Source organism: Eptatretus burgeri, chromosome 8, assembly GCF_056783735.1.
Source record: "Eptatretus burgeri isolate ZD-2024b chromosome 8, Ebu_testis_v1, whole genome shotgun sequence".
Taxonomy (NCBI): Eukaryota; Metazoa; Chordata; class Myxini; order Myxiniformes; family Myxinidae; genus Eptatretus; species Eptatretus burgeri.
This window is the reverse complement of record NC_140968.1, coordinates 78,264,623-78,279,258: the sequence shown is the minus strand read 5'-3', so window position 1 is coordinate 78,279,258 and position 14,636 is coordinate 78,264,623. Positions and strand designations below refer to the sequence as shown.

The 14,636-nt window shown below is 37.9% G+C and overlaps 1 protein-coding gene and 1 long non-coding RNA gene across 2 annotated transcripts in view; one reads left to right on the top strand and one right to left on the bottom strand.

Moving 5' to 3' along the window:
- The window catches only part of LOC147022114 (uncharacterized), a 118,222-nt gene that overhangs the window by 3,311 nt on the left and 100,275 nt on the right, over positions 1–14,636 (bottom strand). Inside the window, exon 3 of the long non-coding RNA XR_015061067.1 lies at positions 1–662. This exon is cut by the window's left edge and continues 3,311 nt beyond it. This is a non-coding gene — a long non-coding RNA (uncharacterized LOC147022114). The remainder of the gene's footprint in view (positions 663–14,636) is intronic.
- Positions 552–14,636, top strand: part of LOC147022117 (myosin heavy chain, skeletal muscle, adult-like) — a 45,221-nt gene continuing 31,136 nt past the window's right edge. The window contains exons 1-12 of the mRNA XM_085892694.1: positions 552–670; positions 5,727–5,945; positions 6,361–6,504; positions 6,689–6,845; positions 7,176–7,203; positions 7,875–7,986; positions 8,130–8,222; positions 9,324–9,387; positions 9,616–9,714; positions 11,047–11,150; positions 13,982–14,120; positions 14,250–14,368. Coding sequence (XP_085748820.1) covers positions 5,751–5,945; positions 6,361–6,504; positions 6,689–6,845; positions 7,176–7,203; positions 7,875–7,986; positions 8,130–8,222; positions 9,324–9,387; positions 9,616–9,714; positions 11,047–11,150; positions 13,982–14,120; positions 14,250–14,368 — 1,254 coding nt within the window. The 5' untranslated portion in view covers positions 552–670; positions 5,727–5,750. The remainder of the gene's footprint in view (positions 671–5,726; positions 5,946–6,360; positions 6,505–6,688; positions 6,846–7,175; positions 7,204–7,874; positions 7,987–8,129; positions 8,223–9,323; positions 9,388–9,615; positions 9,715–11,046; positions 11,151–13,981; positions 14,121–14,249; positions 14,369–14,636) is intronic.

Here is a 14,636-nt window from a genome sequence, read left to right as displayed (position 1 = left end):
GACAAAGGAATCATAAAAATGAGGATAAAAATTAAGACTTCAATAATAATCATAAATAATAATATTGAAATAAAGGAATGCTTATTTATTCAATCAGCAGAACTTTTTAATAAGAATCCATATTTCTTTTTCTTATTGTATATATCAGCCACGGACTTACTGATCAACCCTTGTACATGTTCATGCATCTCAAAGACTGTACATCTGCTCGGCAGACAATGAAGGAGAAATCCAAGCACTTCACTATGTCTCTAAAGCTGTTTAAAGTTCACCGGGGTGCACGGGGTCGTTTTGACACATATTGAATAGATAACAAGGACATTGGGAGACAAGTCACAACAGAATATGAGAATTGAACCTGGGGTCAAAGCATCATAAGACAAATGGACAAAAGAGGAAAAAAATTTACAAATCGAGACTTCCACATTTTAAGAAATTCTGGTCTTTAAAGACTGAAATAGATTTATGACAAAGCAAGTAACTCTATGCAGGTTCCATCGACCTCATAACAGATGAGTCTATTTTGTCAGCTTGTATGTTGAGTTTGTCTGTCATGGGGCGGGGGCAGAGCTTGACAAATAGGCCTGGGCGTCCTGTTAAGAGCCAGCGCCTGGATATAAAAAGGCTTGTAGTCCCTCTCATTGTCCTGCCTTATCTTCATCCTGTGAAGGTACGTGTCGATGAGACAATGATACGACTGTGCATATATATATATATATATATATATATATATATATATATATATATATATATATATATATATATATATATATATATATATATTGCAACAAACTTGCGTTGATTTGAAAATGAACTCATTTATCATTAAAATGTAAACAGCCGTTGATTAGTCATATAAATGGTACATATACTGACAAACTTGAAAGCACGCAGAACTAGATTATAATCGTCAATGGGTATGAGGATAGTTGTTAGTACGGTCGTGTGCTTGCAAATAAGATGTCTCGTCTGTTTGATTCCGAAAACAACATGGTCCGAATGACAACTACAATTATCTTGCAATTTTTGCAACAGGATGCCACATCTCGAAGTGTGCCATACTAATGACAGGGGGACTAGTCTGTTTGATTATGAAAACTACAATTATCTTGCAATTGCAACAGGGTGCCGCATCTCGAAGTGTGCCATATTAATGGCAGGGAGATTAATCTACCTGTCCATTCTGCATTTACTAAATACTCTTTGACATTCTCAGAAAATAAAAATCCATATTGTGTGTCGCTGCCAAAATTCCTTCCAATTGGGATTACCTGTGTAATTAGCAATGCTGCAGTATGTACACACACACTTATGTATATATATCTTGGGAGTGCTTAGGTATGGCACAGCTATTAGGGGGCCAAATGCCTTTTACTCATGCCTTTGATACATGGTGATGAGATGTGAAAGTTAAGGATAAGTGAAGTCACTGGGATGTAGATATGAAGTGTTTGAAATGAAACTGTAAATTGCATATGTACATAGATTAAGCTATTGGGAGCGATATATAGTTTCCCATTGAGGTAAATGTACTCTCACAAACATTCACAAAGACTTTACCATTATACTTTGAGCCGTCTAGTCTGGGTTCGATTCCCGACTCGACTATCTGTCAGATTGGTGCTTCACAGGGAGGGCGTTCTTGAATGAGTGCTCTGTCCCTCGGATCCCTTGGATGGACGTTAAACTGGTTGCCCTGTCTACTAGCATTAGCTGGTAGATGTTAAGGATACCTTGGTGTCTTCTGATGAAAAAAAAAGGCCAGCTATTGCTGGCACCCTGCCCAAATTCTTGCCATGACTATCATGAGGAAGGCAATGGCATACCGCCTCGTGTAAACCTTGTCATGAAACTGTAGAAGTAGAAACAGAGAATTTGAAGAATTTCTTGCACTTACTGACTGCCTGATTCAGTGGCCATCCGGATCATCAGCTGGGAAGAGAGCTGTTAGGGTTAAGGTGTGTGTGTGTGTGTGTGTGTGTGTGTGTGTGTGTGTGTGTGTGTGTGTGTGTGTGTGTGTGTGTGTGTGTGTGTGTGTGTGTGTGTGTGTGTGTGTGTGTGTGTGTGTGTGTGCAGACAGACAGACAGGACATGAGTAATTGGAAGAGATCAGAAAGTAATTGATTGTAATTGAAGCAGTTTCTGCTGGTACTATAAAATAATTATGTTGTAAAAATTTGAGAATACCATGTTTGTCTGGGTGAAGCATGCAAGGTGAGGAGATACATCTTCAGATGAATGCAGGGTTCTAAGGATTAAAGCACAAGAAAATGAAACATCTTTCACATGGTGTTAATTGCATATCAAATTCTCTTTTTAAGTCCAGAAATAGAAGGCAATGGAAAGTTTAAAGTGAAATACATATAGGAAGTGAGACGTTACGGAATTTGGATTCAAATAGCACGGCAGATCTGATGGCTCATGGACTTAAGAAGAAATGTACCATGCTTTGGTTGGTTTGTTGTTATTATAATGACAAGATCAATACAATACTTCATTATTGCATGGTAAAAGTAAATACAAAGAACTTGCACACAGGAAGAGGTAACTTGGCCCATCCACACCCCATCAATTCAATCTCTCAGTGAAGTCATTGTTTATGATACAAGCCCAATCTTTACTAGTTACCCAATTTCACCAATGGGGGCAAGCACATAAACCAGGATGAGAAGTGAATAAGCCTGGTGTTGGCTTAACAGTTGAGATGGCTGGCTTAACATCTTAGGATCTTGAGTTTGAGCCCCTGTCGTGCCATTGAAATAACACCAGGTGGGGTTGACTCAGCCTGTCATTCTTCCGAGGTTGGCAAAATGAGTACCAGCTTACGAGTAACGGGAACTGCATCAACGACACAGCCACGCTTGCAGAATATGATGCAACCAGCAGCCATAGGCTGCATGCAAAACAACAAGCAATGAACAAGCATCCACAACACATTCGCTTTTTCAGGAGACCCTCTCCAAGACATCACAATCACGACACAAAATCACACGTCCATACTTGAGCCAATAAAGTCATACCAATACCCATGTACCCCTCTATCCTTCATACTTCTGGGTACCAACTCCAGTTTAAACTTCTCTTCTGTGCCTGCTGCTACAACCTTTCTCCAGAGACCATTCAATGCATTAACTACTAACTCTCCCTTCTTTATTCCAGGTCTGTGACTTCTGGTCCTGTTGCTGCCCATTCTGTTGAAAAACCCTTCTGCATTTTTTTTTGTCTACACTCTTCATTATCTTAAACATCTCTATCAAATTCTTTCTAAAGTAATGTCTCCTTCAAACTCTACTCATTGCTTCGTCAAGCTAGGCCCGGAATCGATCCAGTCTTCGTTGCCCTATGCTGAACCTTCTCTATGGCCCTTCCTTAGATGTGGTAACCACAACTTTACACATTATTCTGGATAAGGCATCATTAAATTCCTATACTACCCTTTTGGTTCACGAAAAAATATTTTCACGAAAAATATAAGTGACCACTATATTCGTTATTGTTGTGTGTCTGTCTGTCTGTCTGTCTGTCTGTCTGTCTGTCCCGAGCATAGCTCCGTGGGTTTTGATCCGATCCTCATGAAATTTTGGTGGGAGGTTTATATGATCAAGTTGTGTTTTCCTGAAAATGGGCGTGGTCCTCCCATTATGGGTGGAGCCACGCCCAAAAAAACGTGTTTTTAGGGGGTAGCCGATTTTCAATTTGCATCTTCTCCGAGGGGTTTGTCGAATCTGGCAGGAGTTTTGGTATTTGGTTAGCCCAATGACACCTGCATAGCCCCACAGAGCTCGATTTTTCAATATCGTCCCAAGGTCAAGGTTACAAGGTCACAAACTTAGAAAATTGCGAACTGTGTTTTTAGGGGGTAGCCGATTTCAATTTGCATCTTCTCCTAGGGGGTTTGTCGAATCTAGCAGGGGTTTCGGTATTTGGTTAGCCCAATGGCACCTGCATAGCCCCACGGAGTTTTTCATTTTCGTCCCAAGGTCAAGGTCACAAGGTCACGAACTTAGAAAATTGCAATTTTGACATAAAAATCCATCTTCTCCAAGGGGGTTGTCGAATCTGGCAGGGGTTTTGGTATTTGGTTAGCCAATGGCACCTGCATAGCCCCACGGAGCTCGATCTTTCATTTTAGTCACAAGGTCATGAACTTAGAAAATTTCGAATTTTGACATAAAAATCAGACGACCACCCAAACTTTGAGAGCGAAGATGACAATATTTTTTTATGCATAATCTTGAGGTCATTCCCCACCTAAAGTCTTAAAACCATTTTTCTCTATCTCAAACACCTTGCCCGTGCCGCCCCCTACAAGTTTGTTTTTACGCTGATTTCATCAAAGTATGGATAATCCGTGGAGTGTGAAATGCCATATAGCCTATATGACATTATATTGTTCCTGGAATGTTCCAGAGGAAGTTTTGCACCAAAGGTCGTAATCCTTGACCTTTGACCTTTAAAGTTCACAAAGGTCAAATTTTCAAACTTGTGGGAATCGAACCGGGTTTTCGACCTTCTTCGACGAACTAACTCCAATAAGCTATAGCACGTATCCTGTTTCCTTATTTTAATGTCCACAACATTGTTTTGGGACCTTTAAAGGTTATGCAAAGGTCAAATTTTGAAAGTTGTTGAACGAAACCGGGTTTTTGACATTTTGCAGCTAATAACCTGTCACTCGGTACCACATCATGTTGATCATTTTTATAACTTGGTCAAACATTATCACATTGTCTCATCCTTGACTTCTGAAACAATCTACATCGTCAAATACTGCTCGTGAACCATCGTCGTCTTCAGACTTGTTTGATTTTATAATTTCTTGCAAATAAACCGAAAATCCTATTTACTTTACCTATAACTGACCGAGACTTTACCTGTGCTGTCTGTGTACCCCCTCCCTCAGACATATCTACGACCACCCCTGACCGCCTCTTGTGCCAAACATTCCAAGATCACCCCTTGCATGATGTAGATCCTGTTTTCAATATTTTAAGCAACCCTAGCCCCTCAAATAAACTGCATCTTCCAATAAAGGATGAAATTAACAAAACCGCTCAAAATATTCTAACTGGCATAGGAGGCAAGGAGAACCTGACATTTCACCTGCTAACCCTTCATCAGAGCAAGAGAGGGTTTCGGGTGTTAACACCAGTGCTTAAACAAAATCACAACAGCAAATACTACAAAACAATAAAAAAATAACCAGTTATCCAATTCGGCAGTAGAGAGCGCTGAATAAACTGTCTGATTGCTCTGAACAATGATTTGAACACTGATTTATGTGAAGCTATTTGATTTCTGTGTTTGAATATCTTGTACAGTATTACCATTTCACTCAAGGCTCGGTTATAAACTTTTTAAAATTCAGGATCCATGACGATATGATAGACCGGGTGACCAAATTGAGTCATCATCTTCCTTTAGGAAAATAATACAATCACATTGATAAGGTAATTTGTAAGTCCCTGAAGTTTGACTCGTATACTGTACTGTTAAAAATTTAGGATTCTCATAATTCTTACTTCAATTTCATGAAATTATGATTTTCAGGTTGTTTGATTCTTCTTGAGGAAAATATAAATATATATATTTTTATTTATTTATTTATTTTATAAAATATCAAGGAAAGGTGAGTCAGTGAGGTATTTATTCAACTGCTAAAACTGACAGGCCAAGAATAAAGAAATAATTCAATAACAATTGTCGTGATCATTGCATTTCCCCAGCTGTAAGGTTGACCTCCCATTGCAATGGATGATATATCGGAATTTGGGGTGGCGGGTCCCTATCTACGCAAGCCTGAAAAAGAACGTTTGGAAGATCAAAACCGCCCTTTCGACCCCAAGTCCGAGATTTTTGTGAGCGATGCCAAAGAGACCTTCATAAAAGGGAAAATAAAGAGTAAGGATGCAGGAAAGGTCACTGTTGATCTCCCCGGTGGTAAGGTGAGAAGCTTTTTCTGAATGGTAAATCAGTCCGTATGATTCTCTGAATATTAAGTTGCGGTTTAATGCATGTACCTTTAAATTTATGTATCCTACTATTAATTTGCAATTGGTCACTACCTTTGACACCAATACAAATTTTTCTTACAGATCGTAGGCATCAAAAAGCTAGTATATCAAACAAACAGTTTCAAATGGAGCACGTTACCTCCATTGGAGCATTTAAATTGCATCAGCTGTGGCAATAAATGTGAATTGTTGCTCCCAGCTTGTTGGCTCAAAGACAGAAGACATCATTTGTATTTTGGCCGCCTCCATCCCAACTGCGTTTGAAATCTCGTGCGGGTACAGGCAACTTGTTTGCGTACACAATAACCACAGAGTTGATTGTTACTCAAACTCATCTCTCCTGCAGACTGTGACTGTAAAACAAGATGACGTCTTTCCGCAAAATCCTCCCAAATTCGATAAAATCGAAGACATGGCCATGCTGACACATCTGAACGAGGCATCTGTGCTGTTCAACCTCAAAGAGCGTTACGCAGCATGGATGATTTACGTGAGTTTTGGTTTCTAGGGTTAAAAGACAAGTCATGAAATGAACTATTATGAGTGCTGTATAACAATGAACAGAGGTCGAGTATAGATATGTTATTCAATGAGAAAGTACAAATCATTCTGCATTCCTTGGAAGTAACAAGTAAGAATATAATGGCTCTTGGTTTTCCATGCACTTGCTGCAGACATACTCGGGGTTGTTCTGTGTCACCATTAACCCGTACAAGTGGCTCCCCGTGTACAACGCAGAGGTAGTTACAGCATACCGTGGAAAGAAACGTCAAGAAGCTCCTCCACACATCTTCTCCATCTCTGACAATGCCTATCAGTTCATGTTGACTGGTATGTACTTTCTATGCGATTTAATCATCAAAATTAGTATTGCTTACCGGTACCAATCGTTTTTGTTTTTATGAATCCTATTCAGTCTTGTAAAAACACTTTTAATGCCCATTATCAGCATTCTTAGATCTGCAGTGGTATTGATCGATGTGAGGTGTCGTATTAAAAAAAAAAAAATATATATATATATATATATATATATATATATATATATATATATATATATATATATATATATATATATATATATATATATATATATATATATATATATATTGGAGAGTTTACTTTTTGAAAGAACAAAGACTAACTGCAGATTCTCTCCTGCAGACAGGGAAAACCAGTCCATCCTGATCACGTGAGTATTTAAACAGATTGGGAAATATTCCTTGGAAATAACAGGGATGGGGTGGGGGGGGGGGGTCAGTCTCAAAGCAAAGACCTATTGTCTTCCTCAGGTATTGGCTTCCTCAGGCTAATCGACACATGAGGTAGGTGTATTGGCCTGAGGAAGCTGGCTGGGAAGCTGGTGAAACGTCACCTGAAACTGGGTCTGCTCTTGCTTATTCCTCAATTTAGCGGAGTAAATCTAGTTTTACTTTTGGTTGTAAGCACCTTCTTCTTCTTCTAAACAAAGAAATAATGTGTGTGTATATATATATATGTATATATATATATATATATATATATATATATATATATATATATATGTATATGTATATATGTATATATGTATGTATATGTATATATGTATATGTATATATGTATATGTATATATGTATATGTATATATGTATATATATGTATATGTATATATGTATATATGTATATGTATATATGTATATATGTATATATATATATATATATATATATATATATATATATATATATATATATATATATATATATATATATATATATATATATGCAGGTATAAGTGCACAGTGTGTGGAAAGGCGAGGGCAAAGGTTGGGTGGCTAAATTTTCCACCATATTTTCGATATGTAGCATGCACTTCCTGTACCAACAGCGGAGAATCTGGTGCTGGGAAGACCGTGAACACGAAGAGAGTCATCCAGTACTTTGCATCGATTGCAGCCGTCGGTGATTCAGCTAAGAAGAAGCAGGAAACAAAGATGAAGGTAAGCAATGTTAAAATGAATACAGTTGAAGCTGCTTTACTCAACTTGTGACGATTAATCAATTAGTGTTCGTCAGAACTGTGCACATCCACATCGCAAAATGACAAACATAGTGTCATTTAAAAAAAATTTGGTTATTTCAGGGAACACTGGAGGATCAAATCGTCCAGGCAAACCCATTGATGGAGGCCTTTGGTAATGCCAAGACTGTGAGAAACGACAACTCGTCACGTTTTGTAAGTGTCACGTGCATCTTATAATGTTATTAATGGAAAAATAAACGAATATTTGATCAATGTTAGGTTTTACACTCACAGTGTATACATGTATGACTATTTAATACCGAGTTATAAGCTTACACCACTTTGTACACACACCTTTTCTACTATGGTTTATTACCTTCACCACCAAAGGTGGATGCAGGTTGTTTTCACCCCTGTCTGTCTGTTTGTTTGTGAACAAAATATCTGAAAAGGTTAGGTATGGATTTGGACGAAATTTTATGGAGAGCTTGGGTATGTGACAAAGACGAAATAATTAGATTTTGGTGAATATCCGAATCCAGATCCGGCCTGTCAGTGGGATACAAAATGTAAACTAATCAGCCTGGCGGAGGTATGCACTCTACCGAGAGCCCTTTGAGCTGCTCTTGAGTTCTGGTGTGTGACATTACAAATCGCCTTATAAACCCTTCTCCTGAGGCCAGGTCCCATACGTTCCATCTCACATTACCAGTATTACATCCATTTTATATGCTAGATGGCATTGTTTACTACCTTTAATGTCTCCCGAGTAAATTTAATCATCTTGGGCATACCTGCCTTGAGATTTATTCCATTTATTATGGCCGCTACCTTTCTCGCATCTACCGGGTGTCACACATAATATTAGTTTGGGGTTGGCAGCTCACAGAACCTGTAAGCTCGGCCCAAGTCTTTCATGAAATGGTTAGCGAGGCCTGACATTGGACTGAAGCTGGCAGGTTAGCCATTTTGTGGGCAATAAGTTTCCTACTTTGTCAAAGGACACAATGGGATCTTTAACATCTACCAACTAATGCTAGCAGACAGCTCCCCGGATTAATATCCATCAAAAGAACGGCGTACTTTGTGATACAACACCTCCCCTGTGAAGGACCAATTTGACTGTTTATACTCGGGTTGGCAATTCAACCCAGACTAGAAAGCTCAAAGGTAAGTGGACTAACTTTGCTCCGCCACCATTGGAGTTGTATTATAATTATGTAAAACAATCAGCTTATAAAATGATCTTACAGATTCAGAAAATTGGTGAAATTACATCAGCTGCATGGATTTGTATTTATTCACCCTCCTCAGGGAAAATTCATCAGAATTCACTTCGGGGCGACTGGTAAATTAGCATCAGCTGATATTGAAACTTGTAAGTACAAAATTTGCACTTTCAATACCCTGACTTTTTTTTTGTCCATTTTATGTCTTACATTGGTGTATGACTCAAAATATTTAATAGATATATAATTGTAGGGGCCTTCATTTGAACACTTAAAAGTCATCTTTTCATGAATGAAAAAGTAGTTTTTACTTTTCATTTATAGCTTCTCACTTACAATATAAACAAAATTATTTTGAAACCTTTGCCAACCTTCAGATCTGCTGGAGAAGTCTCGAGTAACCTTCCAGTTACATGCGGAAAGAAACTACCACATTTTCTACCAGATTCTTTCCCAGAAGAGGCCTGAGCTGCTAGGTACAGTTTTGATTCCGATTCTGATGTGCCATACTCTGTTACAAAGCATCGGTACTGCCGAAGCAGTTTCTTGGCAAGGGTTATACTGGGTGGTTTGCCATTGCCTTGTTTCCCAGTAACAGTTAGAGCAGGAATTTGGAATTTGGTAATGGTGCCAAAGATAGCTCGCCTACTCTTCACGAAGGACGCTGTGGGATCCTTAACTTCCACCAACCAATGCCGGTATATGGGACGTCCAGTTTAACGGCCCTACAAGCGACTGCACACACATTGATGAATCACCCTGCCTGATGACAGTTTATCGTTGGGAAAATATTCGAACCCAGGCTAGAGAGTACAGAAGCGAGTATGTATAACTCCAAGGCCATATTGCCAGCTCCGATGTAAATACAGAAACTCAAATGTCATTTTTCACAATTAAATGCCATTTTGTTCAGTGCGGTGTTTTATCCAGTGGTGCTATGGTTTTCAAACATTAATCAAAATAATTTCTGTACGTAAAAATGTCATGAAAAATACTTACCGGGTTACAAAGTATGACAAAACCATGTTTGCCTTTCATATGTTTTGTGAAACAATCATTGCATTCTACACAAAAACCCTGTTGATTCAAAATATTCCCTGTTGGCAGCATGCAAAGGTTGATGTTGAACGAGTATAGATTTACGATTGATTTTGTAACTTGGGTCATCATACGAGCAAAGATTTCCTCTTCTCTCCTCAACCTTTGTTCTTACCCCACTTTTCAACATCAGAACAAAAGTTTCAATGAAAGCCAAAAGATGTATTGTTCAATCCTATGATTAGGGTTGGGCATACAACCATACTTTTTTTTGAAAGGAGTGTTTTTTTATGGCCAAATTTCACGCTGATCACGAATCCGTTGAACTTTTTGACATCGGATGATGTCTTAGGTTGGTAAAATGCAAAAAATCAAAATGGCCACCAAATTTACCTACTTTTCAGGTAAAATTTGATAATTATGGCTTACTAGGGCATGTAATAATCAGCGTGAAAAATGGCCATAAAAAACACTCATTTCAACGGGACAACAGAGAAAAAGTCGATGTGTGCCCAACCCTACTATGATGGACAACTACATAAATATAAATGTGGTTATAATATTCTCACATCTTTATGATGAGAGACTCAAAAACAAGATTAAGTTGAAATTGAGGTCATCCACACTTTTATTTTTCCATCAGCATCAATTTCTGGATGCAAAAATATGTGAAATCACTGATTCACAAAATTACTCTTTGTACATTATTTTGCTCAATTACAGCCTGCGTTCTTCAACAATTTTTTTCTTGTTCTCTATTCTGTTTTTAGAAATGATGCTTATCACAACAAACCCCTATGACTACTCATTCATTAGCCAGGGAGAGATCAGCGTGACTTCCATTGATGATGCGGAAGAACTCATGGCCACAGATGCAAGTCCTCTGTTTTATATTCTTTTTAAAACTATTTTAGCATTATCATATATTCAGGGTCACTGAGATACTCTGCATACACAATAACATAACACACACACACACACACACACACACACCGCTTCCTTCCTCCTTACTTCCATCCTCCTTCTTACCTCCTTTCTTTTTTCTCCCACCTCCTACCTGCTGCACTCATATACCCTCCTGTTCTTTCTCTGCCACCCCTTCCCTGACCTTTTAAAAACTCAATTCAACACATACATATATTTCCATAATTGCCAATGCGAGAGAATAAATATAACAAAAATATAAGCAAATGATACTTCTGGAACTTGGGGAACTCAGAAGGGAGTCATCAAAATATACAGAAGCAAATATGGAGGCATATTTTGAAGCCAGGGCTTGCATCAAAATGCCTATAGACTGACAATATAAATGACAGACAATGAAATCGACAAAAACTAACGAATGGTAAAATATAGAAAAAAATGGACAGGAAGACTGTGAATAACAATAACAATAAACTTGATAAGACTTGTAAGAATAATCAATATGTAAGAGAAAAAACTATTCCAAATAATACGAGATCACAATTAGTTTATAAGAAGCCTTAAAATGACCTACAGACGACTATGCCTTCACTGATCCAACACTATTCGAGAAACGAAGCCCGTTGTAACATAGTGTATTCATAGAGTATGATGTGTGAGTAAAAGGTAGAAATAAATTGTGTTATGATCTAGTGAAATGATGTGGATATCATGGACTGCTGTAGAATAAAATGAAAAGAATTGTGGAAGGAATTAATTTTTATATACTTGTAATGATTATCCCTGTATGTAATTTATCAAAGAGTGTCAATGTGTTGAGTTTAGAGAAAAGAGATGTAGTGTGGACCCATGGATGAGGAGAAAGGGTGCAGATCCTTATTATAGCATGCTTTTTTATAATTGAGAGTGAATGGAGTTTATTGTTACCAGAGTTCAAGTTGTTGACATACCCAGACAATGTTACAATAATTCAGGTATAGTAAGGGAGAATTAAAGTATTATCGAGGGAGAATAGATCACAAGGAGGAAGGAAGATACAAAGTTTTGACTATGCTTGTATTTCGAGAAATTATCTCAGCAATCGATGAAAGTCATTCGTCCAGCTAAGTGTGTCATCCAAGACAACACCAAAATATTCCAGAGAATGGACATTGGTAACAGGTGCATTACATTGTCAATACTGTATGTATGTGTGATATATATATATATATATATATATATATATATATATATATATATATATATATATATATATATATATATATATATATATATATATGAAATAGCATCAGATAAAGGTTTCGTGAATTGACTGAAGAACAAACACTTGGTTTTATTGGGAATTAAAGAAAATTTGTTAGATATAAACCAGGATGAAACCCTTATGAGCTCAATATTAAGAGTATACACGACTTTCAAAATGATGTAATCTGCTCAAGATTTCTCGGCGCACATGCGCAGAAACCCTTAGTAGCAACAAAATTCATCTGGGCAGCCTCGATGTGCATCAGATGTGCCAGAGAAGGATTGTCGCATGAAACAGCTAACCAAGCTTTTAAATCAACTGGAAATACTTGGAAACATACCTGTGGGAATGGGGTGTGCATCTTTTTCCCTCCTTATAGGCTGTAGATATTTGAGAGGACTACTTCCTTTTCTTATGGAGGTCGATTTTAGTCAGGTCCTCAATACAGTAGTGCTGGTCATTAAAGAGAGCCTTATGCTGCTGCTGAAGAATCTTGATTTGTCCTGGTATAATTTGAGCTTTTGAGGTTTTTGGTTTTTGGAGGTCATAGTAGCAAAGGTATTGTGGCTTGGCATCCATTTTATGTAACATCAATGTGAGCATGCTCCAGCTTCACATACGGCATCTTGAATTTATCAATAAATAGATTTATTTGCCAAAGTCAAGCAATCTTCACCTTTCTGCTGGGGGAGACCAAAATCCAGAGGTTATGATGACGAGAATAGCGATAGAGTTTATTAAGCAGCTCAGCATGATCAGCCATAATTGTCTCAGTTCTGGCCATCCGTGTTGTAAACCAATTCAGTTCTTTCATGTTGAACTTGAACGCATTATTTTGTTTACTTTGTAAGTCAACAGAATCATTCATGTTGGTTTCTAGTTTATCAGTGTGAATACGTAAGTCCATCTGCCCAGCATGGATATCAGTGAGTGTCTGACGGACCAAGTGTTCAAATTCAACATTATAAAAGGAGGTCGCTCCGCTTGGGTTTTAGGCTTGCTTTTGATGTTCCACTTGTGTTTGAGGCTCCGCTTGGGTCTTCCGTCCAACAGTCATGATTACTTCGCAGGATAGTCTCAATGCGAGAGCACAGTTGTCTTCATAGATCTCAAAATGGCTCTCTTGGAGCAGATCTCAAAGCAGAAACATGGTAAAAGTTGGAAAATAATAATTTTTATGCTCGAGTTTAAAGATCCGGTACTCTATTCATCTTCTTCAGTCACTATCTTCCTCTGACATCATAAGTTGTTCACTACGTTTATGTATTTTCTCAATGTATCTCTTTCCCCGAGTGGACACCACATACAAAAAATCCAGATGACCTCTTACTACTGTTCAATAACGAAGAAGGTCACCCTGTCTTGTTAAAACCTTTCCAATTTTTTAACTGGTAGTTTGCCTACGATTGCTGGTAAATGCGAAAAAGATTGCTCAATATTACAATTCTGTCTACCTTTTTCCTTAATCTTATGTTGAGTAGTTCAATATTCCTTGTAAAACCTAATAGTAAACCTTGTGTTTTGGTGACATGCAGCATGCCATAGACATCCTGGGTTTTACACCAGAAGAGAAGAATTCCATTTATAAAGTAACAGGCTCTGTCATGCACTATGGAAACATGAAGTTCAAGCAAAAAGCACGTGAAGAACAGGCCGAAGCAGATGGGACCGAAGGTTAACATTTTGCATAATTTTTCTACTGTCCTCAAATTACCTGTACATTATACACATCATGTGTGAAATAATTTTGACCATAATACAATACAATTTGAACATCATAGTCATGTTTGCATTTCTTTGAAGATGCCGACAAGGCTTCCTTCCTGCTGGGCCTCAATTCAGCGGACTTGGTCAAATCACTTTGTTTCCCAAGGGTCAAAGTCGGAAATGAGTTTGTCACCAAGGGTCAAACGGTTCAGCAGGTGTGTATGTGCAAAGTACCATTTTTACATCATACGTGCCCATTTTCTCTTTACAGTACCGATTCATGTTTGTCAAACAAAACATAAAAATTACAAGATATATCAAAGGTGAGGCTGTTGACATTATGAGTTACTGTGCAATGGCACACTAGTTTGTGTAAAAGTTGAGCACTCAACAGTCTGAGCAGCTAGCACACAGTGAATTGCTGCAATTACATGGTGATGCAACCAGCAGAGGAAATTAGTAATTGAATCCAGTTAAACAAGT